Source organism: Carassius auratus, chromosome 39, assembly GCF_003368295.1.
Source record: "Carassius auratus strain Wakin chromosome 39, ASM336829v1, whole genome shotgun sequence".
Classification (NCBI taxonomy): Eukaryota; Metazoa; Chordata; class Actinopteri; order Cypriniformes; family Cyprinidae; genus Carassius; species Carassius auratus.
In genome coordinates this window covers 5,768,749-5,783,326 of record NC_039281.1, presented here as the reverse complement: position 1 = coordinate 5,783,326, position 14,578 = coordinate 5,768,749, and the positions used below count along the sequence as shown (strand labels likewise).

General features: G+C 38.7%; 1 protein-coding gene across 2 annotated transcripts in view; it reads right to left on the bottom strand.

Moving 5' to 3' along the window:
- Positions 1-273: 273 nt before the first annotated feature.
- LOC113057750 (phospholipid-transporting ATPase 11C-like) overlaps positions 274-14,578 on the bottom strand; it is a 54,221-nt gene continuing 39,916 nt past the window's right edge. Inside the window, exons 17-31 of one of the 2 annotated variants that reach the window (XM_026225252.1) lie at positions 14,394-14,497; positions 14,015-14,196; positions 13,668-13,934; positions 12,749-12,926; positions 12,543-12,645; positions 11,926-12,071; positions 11,779-11,838; positions 10,579-10,706; positions 10,361-10,496; positions 10,214-10,279; positions 10,022-10,125; positions 9,714-9,870; positions 6,841-6,949; positions 4,035-4,065; positions 274-2,848 (exon numbers count right to left, since the gene is read on the bottom strand). In XM_026225252.1, coding sequence (XP_026081037.1) covers positions 6,845-6,949; positions 9,714-9,870; positions 10,022-10,125; positions 10,214-10,279; positions 10,361-10,496; positions 10,579-10,706; positions 11,779-11,838; positions 11,926-12,071; positions 12,543-12,645; positions 12,749-12,926; positions 13,668-13,934; positions 14,015-14,196; positions 14,394-14,497 — 1,736 coding nt within the window. In that variant the 3' untranslated portion in view covers positions 274-2,848; positions 4,035-4,065; positions 6,841-6,844. Of the gene's footprint in view, positions 2,849-4,034; positions 4,066-6,840; positions 6,950-8,314; positions 9,871-10,021; positions 10,126-10,213; positions 10,280-10,360; positions 10,497-10,578; positions 10,707-11,778; positions 11,839-11,925; positions 12,072-12,542; positions 12,646-12,748; positions 12,927-13,667; positions 13,935-14,014; positions 14,197-14,393; positions 14,498-14,578 lie in introns of those variants that run through there. The other variant, XM_026225251.1, reaches the window with a different exon arrangement.

The window sequence follows — 14,578 nt, the reverse complement described above, 5'->3', positions numbered from 1 at the left end:
ACGAACTTCCAACTTTTTTTCACGAACATCATGATTTGAAGTAGACATGTATGCACACATATCTTTATTATTATTAAGATAAAGCTATGCATGCACACTTAATTCAAGCACAAATAAAACAAATTTAGGACTATTATGTCCATGTACTAGTCCTACAGTACAGTGTATCAAATTCATTTTTAAATGTATGAATATTATGATGCCTTTTTAGTTACTACTTTAGTTATTTCTACACAAATTACCAAAAAATATAAAACTTCAGACACAAATGTCTTCTTTCAAAACAGCTTTTATTAAAGTTCTTATTTTTTTTTTTTTAAACAGACTGGTCTTGAGAGGTACATTCAGATCAGCTGGAGCCTGAGGGACATGACGGAGGAAGCAGGGCTGGTCGTGCTAGTGCCTGATTCAATTTACAGCAACACACCACAGCCCTGCCTCACGTTCCACAATCAGGCCGCCTTTCTCAGCCTTATTTTTTTTTTGGACGTTTTCTTTTTCTTACAAAAATGGCTCAAAAAGTTTCATTAAAAATACAATCAAATATTTATATTTATATATATATTCAGGCAACATGAGAATCCAATAATTATTATAAGCTTTGAAAATAGCATCTCTGAAGTAATTTAAAGGTCTGTTTGGAAATTTCCAACATTGCAGGCAAGTTCTGTTTTCCCCTCCCAAACTGAGCTGAACAAACACATGGATGTGTGTTCATCTTGGTGTGAGTGTGTATGTGCTCACCAGGGTTCAGTCCAGTGGTGGTGGCTTTAGTAGTCACACATGCATCAAGGAAAACAAAAACGGGCTCACATTGGGCTAATGTTCACAATGAAACATCATACCAACTGGCCTCACCGGTCTAGCTGAAAGCAAATGTAAATAGAGCTCTGATAAATTCTCTCTGGAAAGCTCAAGATGTAATCAGAAATGAAAAGAAGGCCTGGCGGTTACGCAGGGCTGTGATACAGCTGGATTAAGCCCAGCCCGAGACTGAGCTGATCTTAAGATGCTTAGCATCATGACACAGTCATAGGTCTAACACACACACCACTTACCCTTGCATAAATCCACACACACACACACACACACACTTGAAAATAGTTAAAGTAGCAATGTAGCATCTTACATATGGCATTGTTTTAGGAGAAACATAATCAAGAAATGTGCCCGATTACAGAACATGCCAGGCAGTGGCTTTTTTTACCACCCATTTTGGGTTACAAGCAGAGAGAAGAATGGAATAGGTCATTCATATTAAAGGGACACAAAGATTTCAGCTGCATTTACACCATATATTAAGGGAGGATCTACAGGACTGATCTCTGACCAGAGAAATACCCCAGAGCTGCTGGTTTACAGGGTCTGTATATAGAAACCCAATCTGTTCAACAGCAGATTTCACAGGCAAAAAATAATAATAATAATAATAATAATAATAATAAATAATAATAAAAAATCAGTTGGCACCAGCTGATAATGATTAACAAGTTTAGAAGAGAAAGAAATACCACAAAAATACAACATCTGTGAGAATAATAAATAGAATCACATAGTCAAGAACAAAATAATTCAATTATAATCTAAAAAGTGACTGAAAACATGGCACGTAGAAATGGAATGTATTTAGAAGTAAAAAAAGTAGAATGAAGATTACATGCCCTCCAAACCACTAGAGGTCACATATGAGTTCAATATGCATCTAACCCAAAGCTCCTATTTCACCAATCTAAGCTCCACTGTTTATAAGTGATTCTTTCAGTAACCTCAAAAGTTAAATGTATGCATGTGGATGTGAAAGCGTGTTTTTGAGCACTGGCCTGATATATAAAGCCGACACATTCAATATAAATGTCATTAACGGCTCAACAGTGAATAGATGCTGCTGAACTCGGACTCCCTCTGAAATTTGCAATTAACTCTGCATCGAGAAGCAATCCTAATGTGTGCCGTAACCATAGATAATCTATCTTCAAGGAAAAACTGTAGAGAGCCGGTTGCCCAGTTTAATGGAACCTCTCTCTCTCTGTCTTTTTTTTGGCATCAAACTACATTTTCCACACTTTCCACTAGCACAATTTGTAACCCAACTGTAAACTGATCCCCGTTTCAACAAACAGTAACATTGAAAGACATTATAAGAAATATCTGAAGAAAATCTGTAATTGATTTTCTATTTCTCACACACGCGTACACATACGGAGTTTATTGGGCTCAGTGGGATATCCCAGAACTCTATGTGGTCGAACAAACAGCAGATTGTGGAAATGCAGCTTTTATACCCATAGGGTCAGGGCCCGCATTGCAGCATCTTAGATAGAGCTCACATTTAGGAATCTTGAACAGCTACATTATCACAAAACTATAATCTACGATTTGGGATTGTGATCACAGCTGGTAACAGAACACAAAAGGGGCCGACTGTCTGCCTACAAAGTTAAGAAAATCTGAGAGTATGGAGAGTGGCCTTGGATTCCTTTTTGGGGGTGATTAGGAAAGACCACCAGGAGGAGCAGGGATGTTGGTTCATTCTGTAGCAGTCGAGCGTAACTGACGATTTTGCCATTGATGCATTCATCCCGGTAGGATTGAATATGAGGCAAAAAAACACAAACAAAAAAAACACTTTTGTGGAATCGTGCTGGGATGGAAGGATTTAAGATGAGATGTAACAGGAAAGCAGTTTAAGTTGGTTCCATTGTCATGATTCATTTAAACAGGCAAGAGGGAGTGCAGCGCCCCCTGCAGATGTGAGGGGTCCATCAGTAGTTTTGACCAAAGGCTGTCTGTGCCCATCACAGTGGTGCTCGTTCAGACGCTTGTAGGAGAGAGGAGTGACAGGAGCCACCTGTGATGCAAAAAAAAAAAAACATCACCACAAAAAACACTTAAGAACACAAAAATATATTTAACAGTGGAATAGGAAAGATATGATTAGCAACAGTGTTTTAAGTTCATCTCTTAATTGACTGATTCATAAAAAATAACCAGACTTGATACATAAACCCAGATCATTCTGTACACAACACCAACCCTAAACCAAATCAATCTCATATGCACCAAAGAAACCATCCTAATCAGAGGAGGATCTGGTTGCCAGGAATGATTCACACATATTATTAGACCAAATAAACGCTCATGTGAATCCTGGTTCAAGGAATGTTCTGGAATTAAAACAAGTTACTCAATGTCACAGTTGCTGTTGATTACTGGACATTAACTGGCAAAATCTGCTTTTAACAAAACTTGGTTGTAGATGCAGTAGAAAGGCAAATCATTTTCTGAAAGTGGAGGGACTCAGTAAACACAGAAAAAAGGGACTGTGGTTTTCCATTTTGCCAAAAACGTCAACACCCATAATTTCCACCACTTGTCTATTGATCCAACCATCCATCGGTGGGAAAACAAAAATGTTCAATTTTTAGTTTTAATGAAAGCTCTGGACCTGTCAGAAGCGTGTCACTATAAATCATTTAGCAGACTTCTGCTCATTTTTGTGTAAATTTCTATTATTTACACGTTAAATCAAATATTAAATTCATTGCTCATGTTTTTGCAGCACCCAAACTTAAGTTGAGAGACTTCACAATTTGGAAATGTTAAATTACAAACCATTAGTATAGTTATGAGCGGTCATGTCAATAGCAAATACAGTATGTCCCAAATGACCTGAATTCACCCCATTTACTCATCTTAAATCATTTATGTTCATGTTTTTGCAGTACTATCTAAATCTAAATTTCAGACTATACATAATTTGTAAATGTTTATAAAGGTTTACTAATCAATTAGTACCTTTATGGGAATTGGACTTTTAGCTACTGTTAACAGTTGTGTTAAAGGTGGTAAATTTCTTTCTTAGATTACTTACATTAGTATTCTACTGTACATCACTAAACAGAATATTCTTCAAATCAAAATTTGTGTTTTAACATAGGTGAATTTGTCGAATGAATTGTCTGATGTACAGATGTTGACGGATTAACTTGTGTGGCACCCAGAACATTCCTTTAAATCATATCGAGCGGTTTTACCTGTATGTGCATTCGAGGAATCCTCTGACAGCTGAGAAGAACAGAAGAGCAAGTTTAATGCTGGTGAGTACCTCCTATCTATAGCCTCAACAATAACGTATTACAATCACCACAAATTGACCCCAAAAGCTTCAGGAACAGCTAAACATGCAAAACCAGCATAGCAGCATGCAGTACGCAAAGCATTAATGCAGGGGAACGATCACTGGAACCAAAATAATGTTATACAAAGGTTAGACAGCCATTAGAGGAGCTGAACGACTTTCACCATCATCAAAAAATTTAAATAAATAAATTAAAATATTCCAAATGACAAGCACAATAACTACCACACCACACAAAATACGAACAACAAAAGACACAGTGAGGCCACCATGACACTGTTTCAACCAACTCACAAACTCTTGTTGTCATTCACACACAAATCAAACCATGGAAGAGATTCCCCAGAACAACATGATAGAGGACTGGTTTAGTCGGTTAATAAGGACACAATCACAGATTAGTTGAGGAGCACATACATGCCATAATGAAGGGCGGAGCTTCTTTTAGCAGGCTGAAAGGATCATTTAATATCATTTCCATTTCTTACAGTCAACAGTACAGCACTGTGGTTTATTATTTTAACACTTATATGTGCTATGTGTAAAAAGTTTGTGAACCCTTTTAAATTAATCTTTATTTATGCATAAATATGACCCAAAACATTAACCCAAGTCCTGAAAGAAGACAAAGACCCCCTCCTCCCTCCAAAAATAAAATAAAATAATTTGATTAAAATATATATACACTGCCACTTGTCACTGGAGAAATGCTCCTGTGAGTGGCAAAAGTATGTGAAACTTTGCTTTCAGTATCTGGTGTGACCCCTTTTTGCAGCAATAACTATTAAGAGCTAAATGTTTCTTGTAACTGCTGATCAGTCCTGCACAACGGCTTGTTGGAATTTTAGCCCATTTCTTCAACTCTGTGATGTTGGTAGGTTTCCTTCTATGAACTGCTTGCTTCAGGTCCTTCCACAAAAGTGCAATTGGTCCAGACTTTGACTCAGCCATTGCAAAACATTACATTTACATTTATGAATTTAGCAGATGCTTTTATCCAAAGCGACTTACAGTGCATTCAGGCTTTACATCTTTTTTTTTAAACAGTATGTGTGTTCCCTGGGAATTGCACAACCTTTTACGTTGCTAACGCAATAATCTACCACTGAGCCACAGGAATTGCATTAACTTTGTTCTTCTTTAACTAATCTTTGGTCAAACAACTTGTGTGCTTGGTGTTGTTGTCTTGTTGCTTGACCCACTTTCTCTTGAGATTCAGTGATGGCAAGCTGTAATGGACCAGATGCAGCAAAACAGGCCCAAACTATGATCCTACCACCACGTTTCACAGATGGGATAAGGTTTCATAAATGTAAATGTAAACCAAGAAGTTTTATTTTGGTCTGATCCATCCACAAAACATTTCTCCAATAGCACTCTGGCTTGTACATATGATCTTAAGAACTGCAGACGGGCAGCAATATTCTCTTTCTCCTTGCACACAGTGGTTGTTCAGTGTTCCCCTGATGGTGGACTCATGAACATTAACCGATGTGAGAAAGGGGTGTAAGAAGTTACCCTAGGTTCCTTTGCAACCTCGCCACCTACTACACGTCTTGAGTGTACTCTGTTGGTGGACCACTCCTAGGGAGGGTAACAGTGGTCTTGAATTTCCTCCATTTGTACACAATCTGTCTAACTATCGATTTTTGGAGTCCAAACACTTTAGAGATGGCTTTGTTACATTTTCTAGCCTGATGAGCAACATCAGTTCTTTTTCTGAGGTCCTCAGAGATCTCCTTTGGAAGTGCCATGATACACTTCCACAAATTTTATAAAAATTTGACTGAACCCTTTTCTTAAAATAAAACAGGACAGGCACGGTCACCTGATAATCATCACATTGATTGAAAACACCCCTGAACAGATAAACTAATTTCACTTTAAAATTAAAGGCTAATCCTAGAGATTCACATGCTTTTGCCACTCACAGATGACACAGAAAATATTTGTCTCGTTTGTTTGATTGGGTTCTCCTTGTCAATTTTCAGGACTTGTGCAGAACTCTGATTATGTTTTGGGTCATGCTTTTGCAGAAATATAGAAAGATTTTGAGTATAGGCCCTTTTTGATATTCTCAAAAAAAAAAAAATCCCATTAAAAACCTCCATAGAGAAAGCATAGTTTTCATAGAGAAACTTTTTTTAAGACCGATGTTTCATTTTCAAAATAGGGATGATATTCTTTCAATGCAAGCTAGCTACCTAGCTATTTAACACTAGTTAAAATCCTAGTAGGGGTTTTGCAGCATAAAAGACAGTAGTAATGTTTTCTGATATACAAAATTTGCAAAGACAAAGTACCCAGTCTTTTTGTATGTCTTTGCTTCTAATCAAATGCTGTAGCTGTAATGTTGTGAATCTCATTGAATGGTTTGATTCAAAGCACCGAATTTAAATCTCTATGGAGAGAATCAATGGGAAAATATTTCTGCAACACCAACCACTGGAGGCTGCTCAGCGCCAGTGTGTCTTTTTCATAAATATGTCAAAGACTAAATGTCTTTTCAGCCAACCGATGTGAGTTCATCCTAAGGTAGGGACAATTTCCAGCAGAATTCAGAGGAAATTAAATTCATCCTACAGAGGGGGCCGACGGAACCCTAGGGGAGGAACTGCACCAACTAGGAGGCAAATCCCTTGTGGATGACTAGTGTCAGGCAATCATTTGGGGCTCTGGCTGGAAAGTCTGGGGTCTTGTACCTGTTCACACAACAGGACTGGACTCGTCTGAAAAGGTTCTCATAAGCAGGGGTCTGGTTGAAGACTCAGGGGACTGGTTGCCCCCAACATTTGACTGACTCTGCTTTTTCTGAATGGGGGGAGGGTGAAAGACACTTAGGACAGATGAATTTCACACACACACACACACACACACAAACAAACCCAAACACAAAACTGCAGTACAGTACATCCTCCTTCAAAAAGATGATAAAACACTAAAGGTCAATTACAATTATGAGATTTCATATTTGAGGGCACGTGTTTATGCATTTTGTTAATTTCCATATAGATGATCCTTCAAGGTATAATGATAACAGCCTTTTTTTTTCAAACATAATCCTGCTTAATTGTACTAGATTATGAATATGACCACACTAAAAAGTCAGCCAACACTTAAACAATATAAACCCAGAAAATACCAGGGATTCCATTTAATTCCAGTTTCTTAATACTTCTGAAAAAGTGCCAAATAATTGATCATAACTGCATTACCGTACCAAAGTCTGGGCTCAAGATTCCAATCCCAAACTTTTAAGTGATACTGTTAAATCACATATATTTAATACAATATTCAGGTAACAGTCTAATTATAACAAAGAGAGGCAAATGTAGACGCATAACTTTGACTCTTAAACTATTCCCTATTACTGTATGTGGGGCCTCATTTAAAATGATAAAGAACAAATTTATAACAATAATGATTAATCACATTATGAAGTATTTGTTTAATCAGGAAATTATGATTAATGCTATATTGTCTTTTAAATTCCATTTCAAGTTTACCAAAGCCAAAAATTGTCCAAATTAAATCTCCTTTATTTGTTTTTTGCAATTGCCAGTTCTAACATGACTAACACTCTCTCACACACACTAAATCTCATTCTGAAACAAACAGCACTAATGCACCCAGAAATTCAGTGGTCTGGGTGAGAAGCGGTGTAGGCTGGGCCTAGCTCGCATGCAGGAAACCCTGTATGTTTGTGTGCCACATTCTCCTGGCTGGACATGCGGAGACAGCAGGGACCGGGAACAGGCAGTTGAAGGAATACCCATCATACCCTGCAGCCCTTACAGACACACATTCAGGACCAACCCCCACCACCACGGCTCTTTTTCTTGCCGTGGTGGTGCGCAACACCTCAACACAAACACCAATTTAAAGGAAATGCATTAATAAAGCCACGGTGGTACAGATTTTGACAGACATTCCAAACCCAGCACCTGTGACAAACACATTTGCATCGGAGCACAACACGGAAGCACAGACAAACGGGAGGAGAGACAGCAGGCAGGACACTGAAGATACAGACAGGCAACCCAAAGGACAAAAAGCAGAAAAGGAGCAGGTAGAGAGACCTCAGTCACTCCAGGAAAAGCTGTGAGTGCTAGCAGTCTGCGACAGCATGAAGATTGTGGATGTTCCAGAGGAAGGAAGCCGTCGTTTCATCTACGGCACAGCACACAGGTGAGCAAGAGAACAAAGAGGACAGGAAAATTGAAGGAAGATCAAGGGTTAGAAAAAGTGGGAATAAAGTTGAAGGAGTAGAGGTAGAGAAACAGAGGAAATATTAAGTAGAACCCTAAGTATGTCCTGTTTGATTTAGCAGAAAGTTGACTAGCATGAATGAGTGACTAGCCCAGTCAATTCTTTGATTTATAAACAAACTAACTTTTCTAGTGGAAATTACTTGGATATTAACCTGTTATTTAACCTCAACACACAAGGTATCATTTTACATATTACAACTTACATTGGTCAACAAAGTTTTTGTTTTCCATCTAATACAGTTCATTAGGCTATAAATTATACATTTACTATGAAGATTAATAACTGAAAAAATGTCATAATTACTAGATTAAGTTATTAAGACATGACCATACATTCCATTTTCTCCCTATTGGTGGTTTTAGCCTGCAGCATTCTCGGAAGAGCTGCATCACCTACCTGTGAGGAGGCAGAGGGCAGATGAACGCCGTATGCTCATCTCTGGCCTAAAAGACTGCTTAACTAGTGTCCCTAACAACAGAGACTGCCTACAGCGTGTGCTCACTTCCTCTGAATAATTCAAATGAATGCAAGGTCTAATTATTGTTTATTGATTCTAACAGGTTGGGTAGCCACTCACAGCAGCACAAGGTGATGCAAGTATTTGTGCTAGACTAATGGAATAAAGGGTTTTTCAATCAGAGCGATACAGGAGTCAAGCAGAGGACATCGGAGAAGAGGGATAGGAACAATTAGACTGATTGACTTCCTGTCCGTTTGACCAATCACAACTATCCAAACCATTCACAGCCTTAAAACAAGGCAAGATTTCTGTTAGGAATATAGTCAATGGAGTAATTCATGACAGTCAGGGGGAAGTAAAGAAAAGAGATTCTGGAGAAGTTAGAGAGTATACGAAAACAATGTTAAGGTCTTAAAAGGTAAAAGAAGGTTAAAAAAGAAAAAGTAAAATAAGGTTAAAAAATAGGAGCAAATATGAATATACCAAAGGTAGGGAGTTAATGCTGGGTTCAAAGAAAATGTGACTCCGCGTCCCAACCAGGTGTGATGTGATAAAGCAACAAGTGAAGAAAGCTTTCACGCTTCCACGTAAATCACAGCTTTAGTGCAAACCAGCCACTCAGAGACATTTTCCCTGCCCAAAATCCTGCTTCACATAACTGTACAACTTCAAATATCTAGTAATTGGCTGTGACTGCATCACACCACACCTGGATAGGACACGGTATAAGATGAAAGAAGAACAGAAGAGTAGGTAAATCAGGGAGAACATCAGAAAATAGGATGGATATGGTAGAAAGGAAGATTTCAAAGAGAGCAGAGGAAAAGGGAGGGAGAAGTATACCTGTTGTGAATGGTGGCCTCTGGGCTTGCGGAGTACCACCAAAAGGATCTCTGGCAGCAGACTGAGGAGGATGAGGATGATGATAACCAGCCAGGCAGACACTGAACTCAGCATGTTGGCAAACACAAAGTACAAACGCTGCTGCTTCAAAAACGGCCTTGAAAACAAGAGAGAGAAGGAAAGAGAAAAGAGAGACAGATAAGATGACTTATGCAGTTCAATGTGACACTATACCAATTTCATTCTACAAAAAAAAAGCTGACTGGAAAAAAAAAAAATCACTAGTGGAAACTTTAATGTTTCCTCACCATATGATGCCTCCCCAGAAGAAACTGAAGAAAACATAAAAAGCCAAAGAGCCCCAGATCACGAAATGGTTGATCCACGTCCAGTGGCGTGTGTCCAGTGCCAGCTGAGAGAGGGAATACAGTCAGTCTCTGACAAATAAAGATCTGAGATCTGTTTTATAGTTCTAGAGAAGGACCAATCAAGCCACCAACCTTCAATGTAACAGTGAAAACAAGGACAGTAAAGACAATTGTTCCATAAGACCAGTTTCCAAAGACCTGAAAAACGGAAGGGTTAAATCAATTGCAATTCCCAATTTTTCATTTACAGCCATATTAAACTGCACAACCAGCTCTAACCTGCCCATTATCTTGCAGGGCTGGATTGCTGAACAGGAAACGGACTCCAAAGAAGAACATGAGACCCTGAAAAATTCCTAATAGTGTCCAGTAGAGGAAGGGGCGCCAGCGTAACATGGCATTATTGGCTATTTCTCTGTAAGAAGTAGAAGAACACCGTATATTAGCAACAGCAAGGTACAAGTTAAATCAGCAAGAGTTGCAGTGCAGGATGGTACCTGTAGAGAGCGGCGTTGTGCAGCAGGATCTCGATGGATATGTGCTGTTCCAGCAGGCTGTAGGCCAGAATGGGCATGGAGGTGAAGCAGATGTTGTACATCGTCAGATAGGCTGCGTCATACAGGGGCTGGGAAAGGGAACGAGGGGAAGGATGGGGCACCAGGGAGGTTAATACCACGTTAAGGAGATCACACAAATTTAATGCACACATCAAGAGGGAAACTCTTGACTGTGTGGCTACATGCTTGATACATATACACAAAACACATGCTGGAAAATGTGAGGTCGAGACCCAAATACAGAATAAAAAGAGACACTTGAGCAGTTAATAGTTAATAGGTTATTTTTAATCATTTAAAGCCGCGGTTGGTAACTTTTGACGCTCTAGTGGTTAATAAACAGAAATGCTTGCGTCTTGCGAAAGAACATCGTAGCCGGAACTACTTCTCTCTGTTTATGTCTATGAAGAATCACAAAGGTACTGGGTTACTCCGCCGTGGTATCCCTGAAGCAATCTAAAGTAGTCCGAATATAAACACTTATTATAGGTGCACGCTAGTGATTCAGGACAAGCTAAAAACACGGTTTGGAAAATGGCTTCATGGTGTACTCGCTTATTATATACATTTTTCTACATTTTGAACACAAACAAAGTTACGGACCGCAGCTCTGATTGGTTGTTTTTTACCGGGAGCGGATGACTTTCTGCAAATGGCAATAGGAGCACTGGGAGGAGCCAGAGGAGCTTGATTTTTACACAGATAATCTGTCTCATATTCTACTGTCAGGACATAATGACAGTTTTAACAAATATGTAAAAAATATATTTTTACAAAAGTTACCTACTGCAGCTTTTATACATATAAACATTTTTTTTTTTCCTTTTTTTTTTTTTTTTTTTTACAGGTGGCAAAAGCAGAAGTTACAGGAAAGGAAAGAGATTGGACACAACGCAAGCCAGATTTGAACCCCTATCAAAGTTTGAGTGCCAGGGCAAAATTTGCTCACACAATAACTTATGTTTGTATTAGATTGTGCTTGTTTTATGTATACACATACATACAAACAAACATATACACACACACACACACACACACATATAAGATGAAAGAAGGGCAGAGAGAGAAAGGAAAGAGCAGAGGAGAGGAACCTGCTGGGACGCAGTCTTCTAAAAGGCTCTTTATTTGTACATACTGTACCTGCTGAGAGTATCCACAGAAAAACTGGTACAGGAACTGAGGTAAGATGAAGCAAAGATTCTACAGGAGAGGATAAGAAACAGTCTAAAACTTCAAGATTTCCTAAAACAACTACATTTATATTTGCAGACTGAATGCCAAACGTACCTTATAAAAGAAGTACTGGACGAGATGTGCAATGCGCACATAGTAGAGATGCCCATGAGCTAGCAAAAGCTTCTTTAAATGTTTGAGTTTAGGAATGGCGTAGTCACTGTTCCTCACAGCTTGACGGCCCTCCTTACCTTTAATACCTGAACACCAAATACTAATGTCAACACTCCATCACGGACAAAATGCTGAGCAAGATATCTTCACCTTAATCATCAAAAATACAGTAAAAACTGTGACATTGTGAAATATTACAATTTAAAATAACGGGGTTTTATTTTTATTTACTTATTTTTATTCCTGTGATGCAAAGTTGAATTTCAGCATAATTTCTCCAGTCTTCAGTGTCACATGATCAGCATTCTAATATGCTGATTTACAGCTCAAGAACATTGTTTTATCATCAATATTGAAAACAGTTAAGACTCTTTGATATACCAAAAGTTCAAAAGAACAGCATTTATTTTAAATCTTTTGTAATATTATTAATGTCTTTACTGTTACTTTTGATCAATGTCATTTGTTCATGCTGAATAAAAGTATTCATTTCTTTCAAAAACTCTTAACCACTAACTTTTTAATAGAAGTGTACATGATATATGACGAGGTCTCACCAATGCCCACGTGTGCCTCAAGGATCATGCTGACATCATTGGCCCCGTCGCCGATGGAGAGAGTGATCGGGGAACCTTTGGAGTTCTTCACCATCTTCACTATCTAAATTGGATAAAAGGGAATTTTAGCCAACTAATTCAAGTATAAGTGCATGTTATTATAGGCACCATAAAGAGCCGGCAAAGTGGCGGTCTGCAGGCGTGACCTGAGCTTTCTGCAGGGGGGCCATGCGACAGCAGAGCACAGCAGTGCAGCTCTGGCAGATCTGCAGAAAGAAGCTCTTGTTCTGACTGGCATCGTCATCACACGGTGGGTTCATCACTAACGACAACGTCGCCCCATCTACGATGAAGCCGTAATCCTGATTTGCAGTTGACCAGCTCCTGTAGAACAAAAATTACACTATAGGTCATTAAATATAGTACATAACTGTACCCGAGATGCACCGATATAAAAATTCTGGCCAATTATGATAAATTGACAATTATTTTCATGTTACAACCGATAACTACTAAATAGCCGATATTAAAACTAAACAATTTTGTCTAAATAAATGACAAATTTAACAAACAAAAAAAATTAAATCTACAAGTAAATTAAGACATGATTTTTATTTAATTTAAAAATGAAAATATATATAATTTAAAGAATATAAATGTATATTAATTTTGAGATCAAAAGATTTGATCAAGATTACAATAAATAGTAATTAAAGTATTAATTAGTTATTAAATTTATGTTTTTTAAGATTAACTTAGATGGGTGTTAGGTGATGCAAAGTTCCTTTAAAACATAAAAAGTCTGTGTAGTCTTATGCCGCTGTCGCCTCTGGCTTGCTTAGTTGGGGTCACTTCATCTACAGCGATATCATTGACTTGATTGCAAATAAATGCACAGACACTATTTAAACCGAACAGAGATGACATCACTGAATTCAATGATGAACTGCCTTTAACTATCATTTTGCATTATTGAGACACTGTTTTCCTAATGAATGTTGTTCAGTTGCTTTGACCCAATGTATTTTGTTTAAAGCGTTATATAAATAAAGGTGACTTTGACTTTATTATATTTGGAAACAGTTGCAAACATTCACTACAAAGCCAGTAGGTCAAAGGTCTGACCTGGTGACCCCAGGTCTGACAGGCGGGGCGTCCAGCACTGCTTTTTTATAGTACTCCTGTAGCAACTCTTTAAGTTTCACATCACGCTTCTTATCCTCATCCTTCAGTGTCCGCACAGTCAGTTCCAGTAGCTCTGTACCCCGCTGGAACAGACGACATGCATAGCAGGTGGACTTTGCCGTCTCCATTTTGTCCCCCGTCAGCACCCAAACCTTCATCCCAGCGCCCTGTAAGGCCTCCATAGTCTCTGCTGCCTCCTCCTGAAGCCTGGGACACAAGATGTTAAGTCATTCAGAATTCTCCTTTGAGAAAACAACATGGCGTAAAGGCCAATTAGGGTTACCAACCGGTCCTCCACAGCGGTCGCTCCAATCAAACTCATCCCAGTCTCCACCTGGTTATATACAGAAATGAGTCTCTCCTCTCTATCTTGTAGAGCCAGTCTAGCCTCCATTAGCCCAGCGTCTGCCATAGCATATTCCTCAGCACTCAGCTTCTTATAGGCCACACACAGTGTACGGTAACCATCCTGGGAAGCAGAAACATGCAATTAGGCCAGAATTTACTGACCTTTTCAATATTTCATGTCTCTACAGGACATCTCATTTTAATACAGAGATATAATGAACAAGTTTTATGCTTTATTCCAGTCTAAAAGTCTAAATGAGCATATAATTCTGCAAGAAATGCTGCAAGACCTCATCATGCTGAAATTTATTATAATACCGTTGCATTTCGCTCCACATGCATGCGAATCCTGTCCACCTCCTCTGGTCTGACTCTTGGGAAGATGGAAGAATCAGCTCCCTTACAGAAAAGCAACGTCTCCCCTAAATAAAGGGTAGTAGAGGTGAGAGACATTCAGAGTGATCATCTGCAGAACTCACAAACACAATGCTGAGATGTTCAGG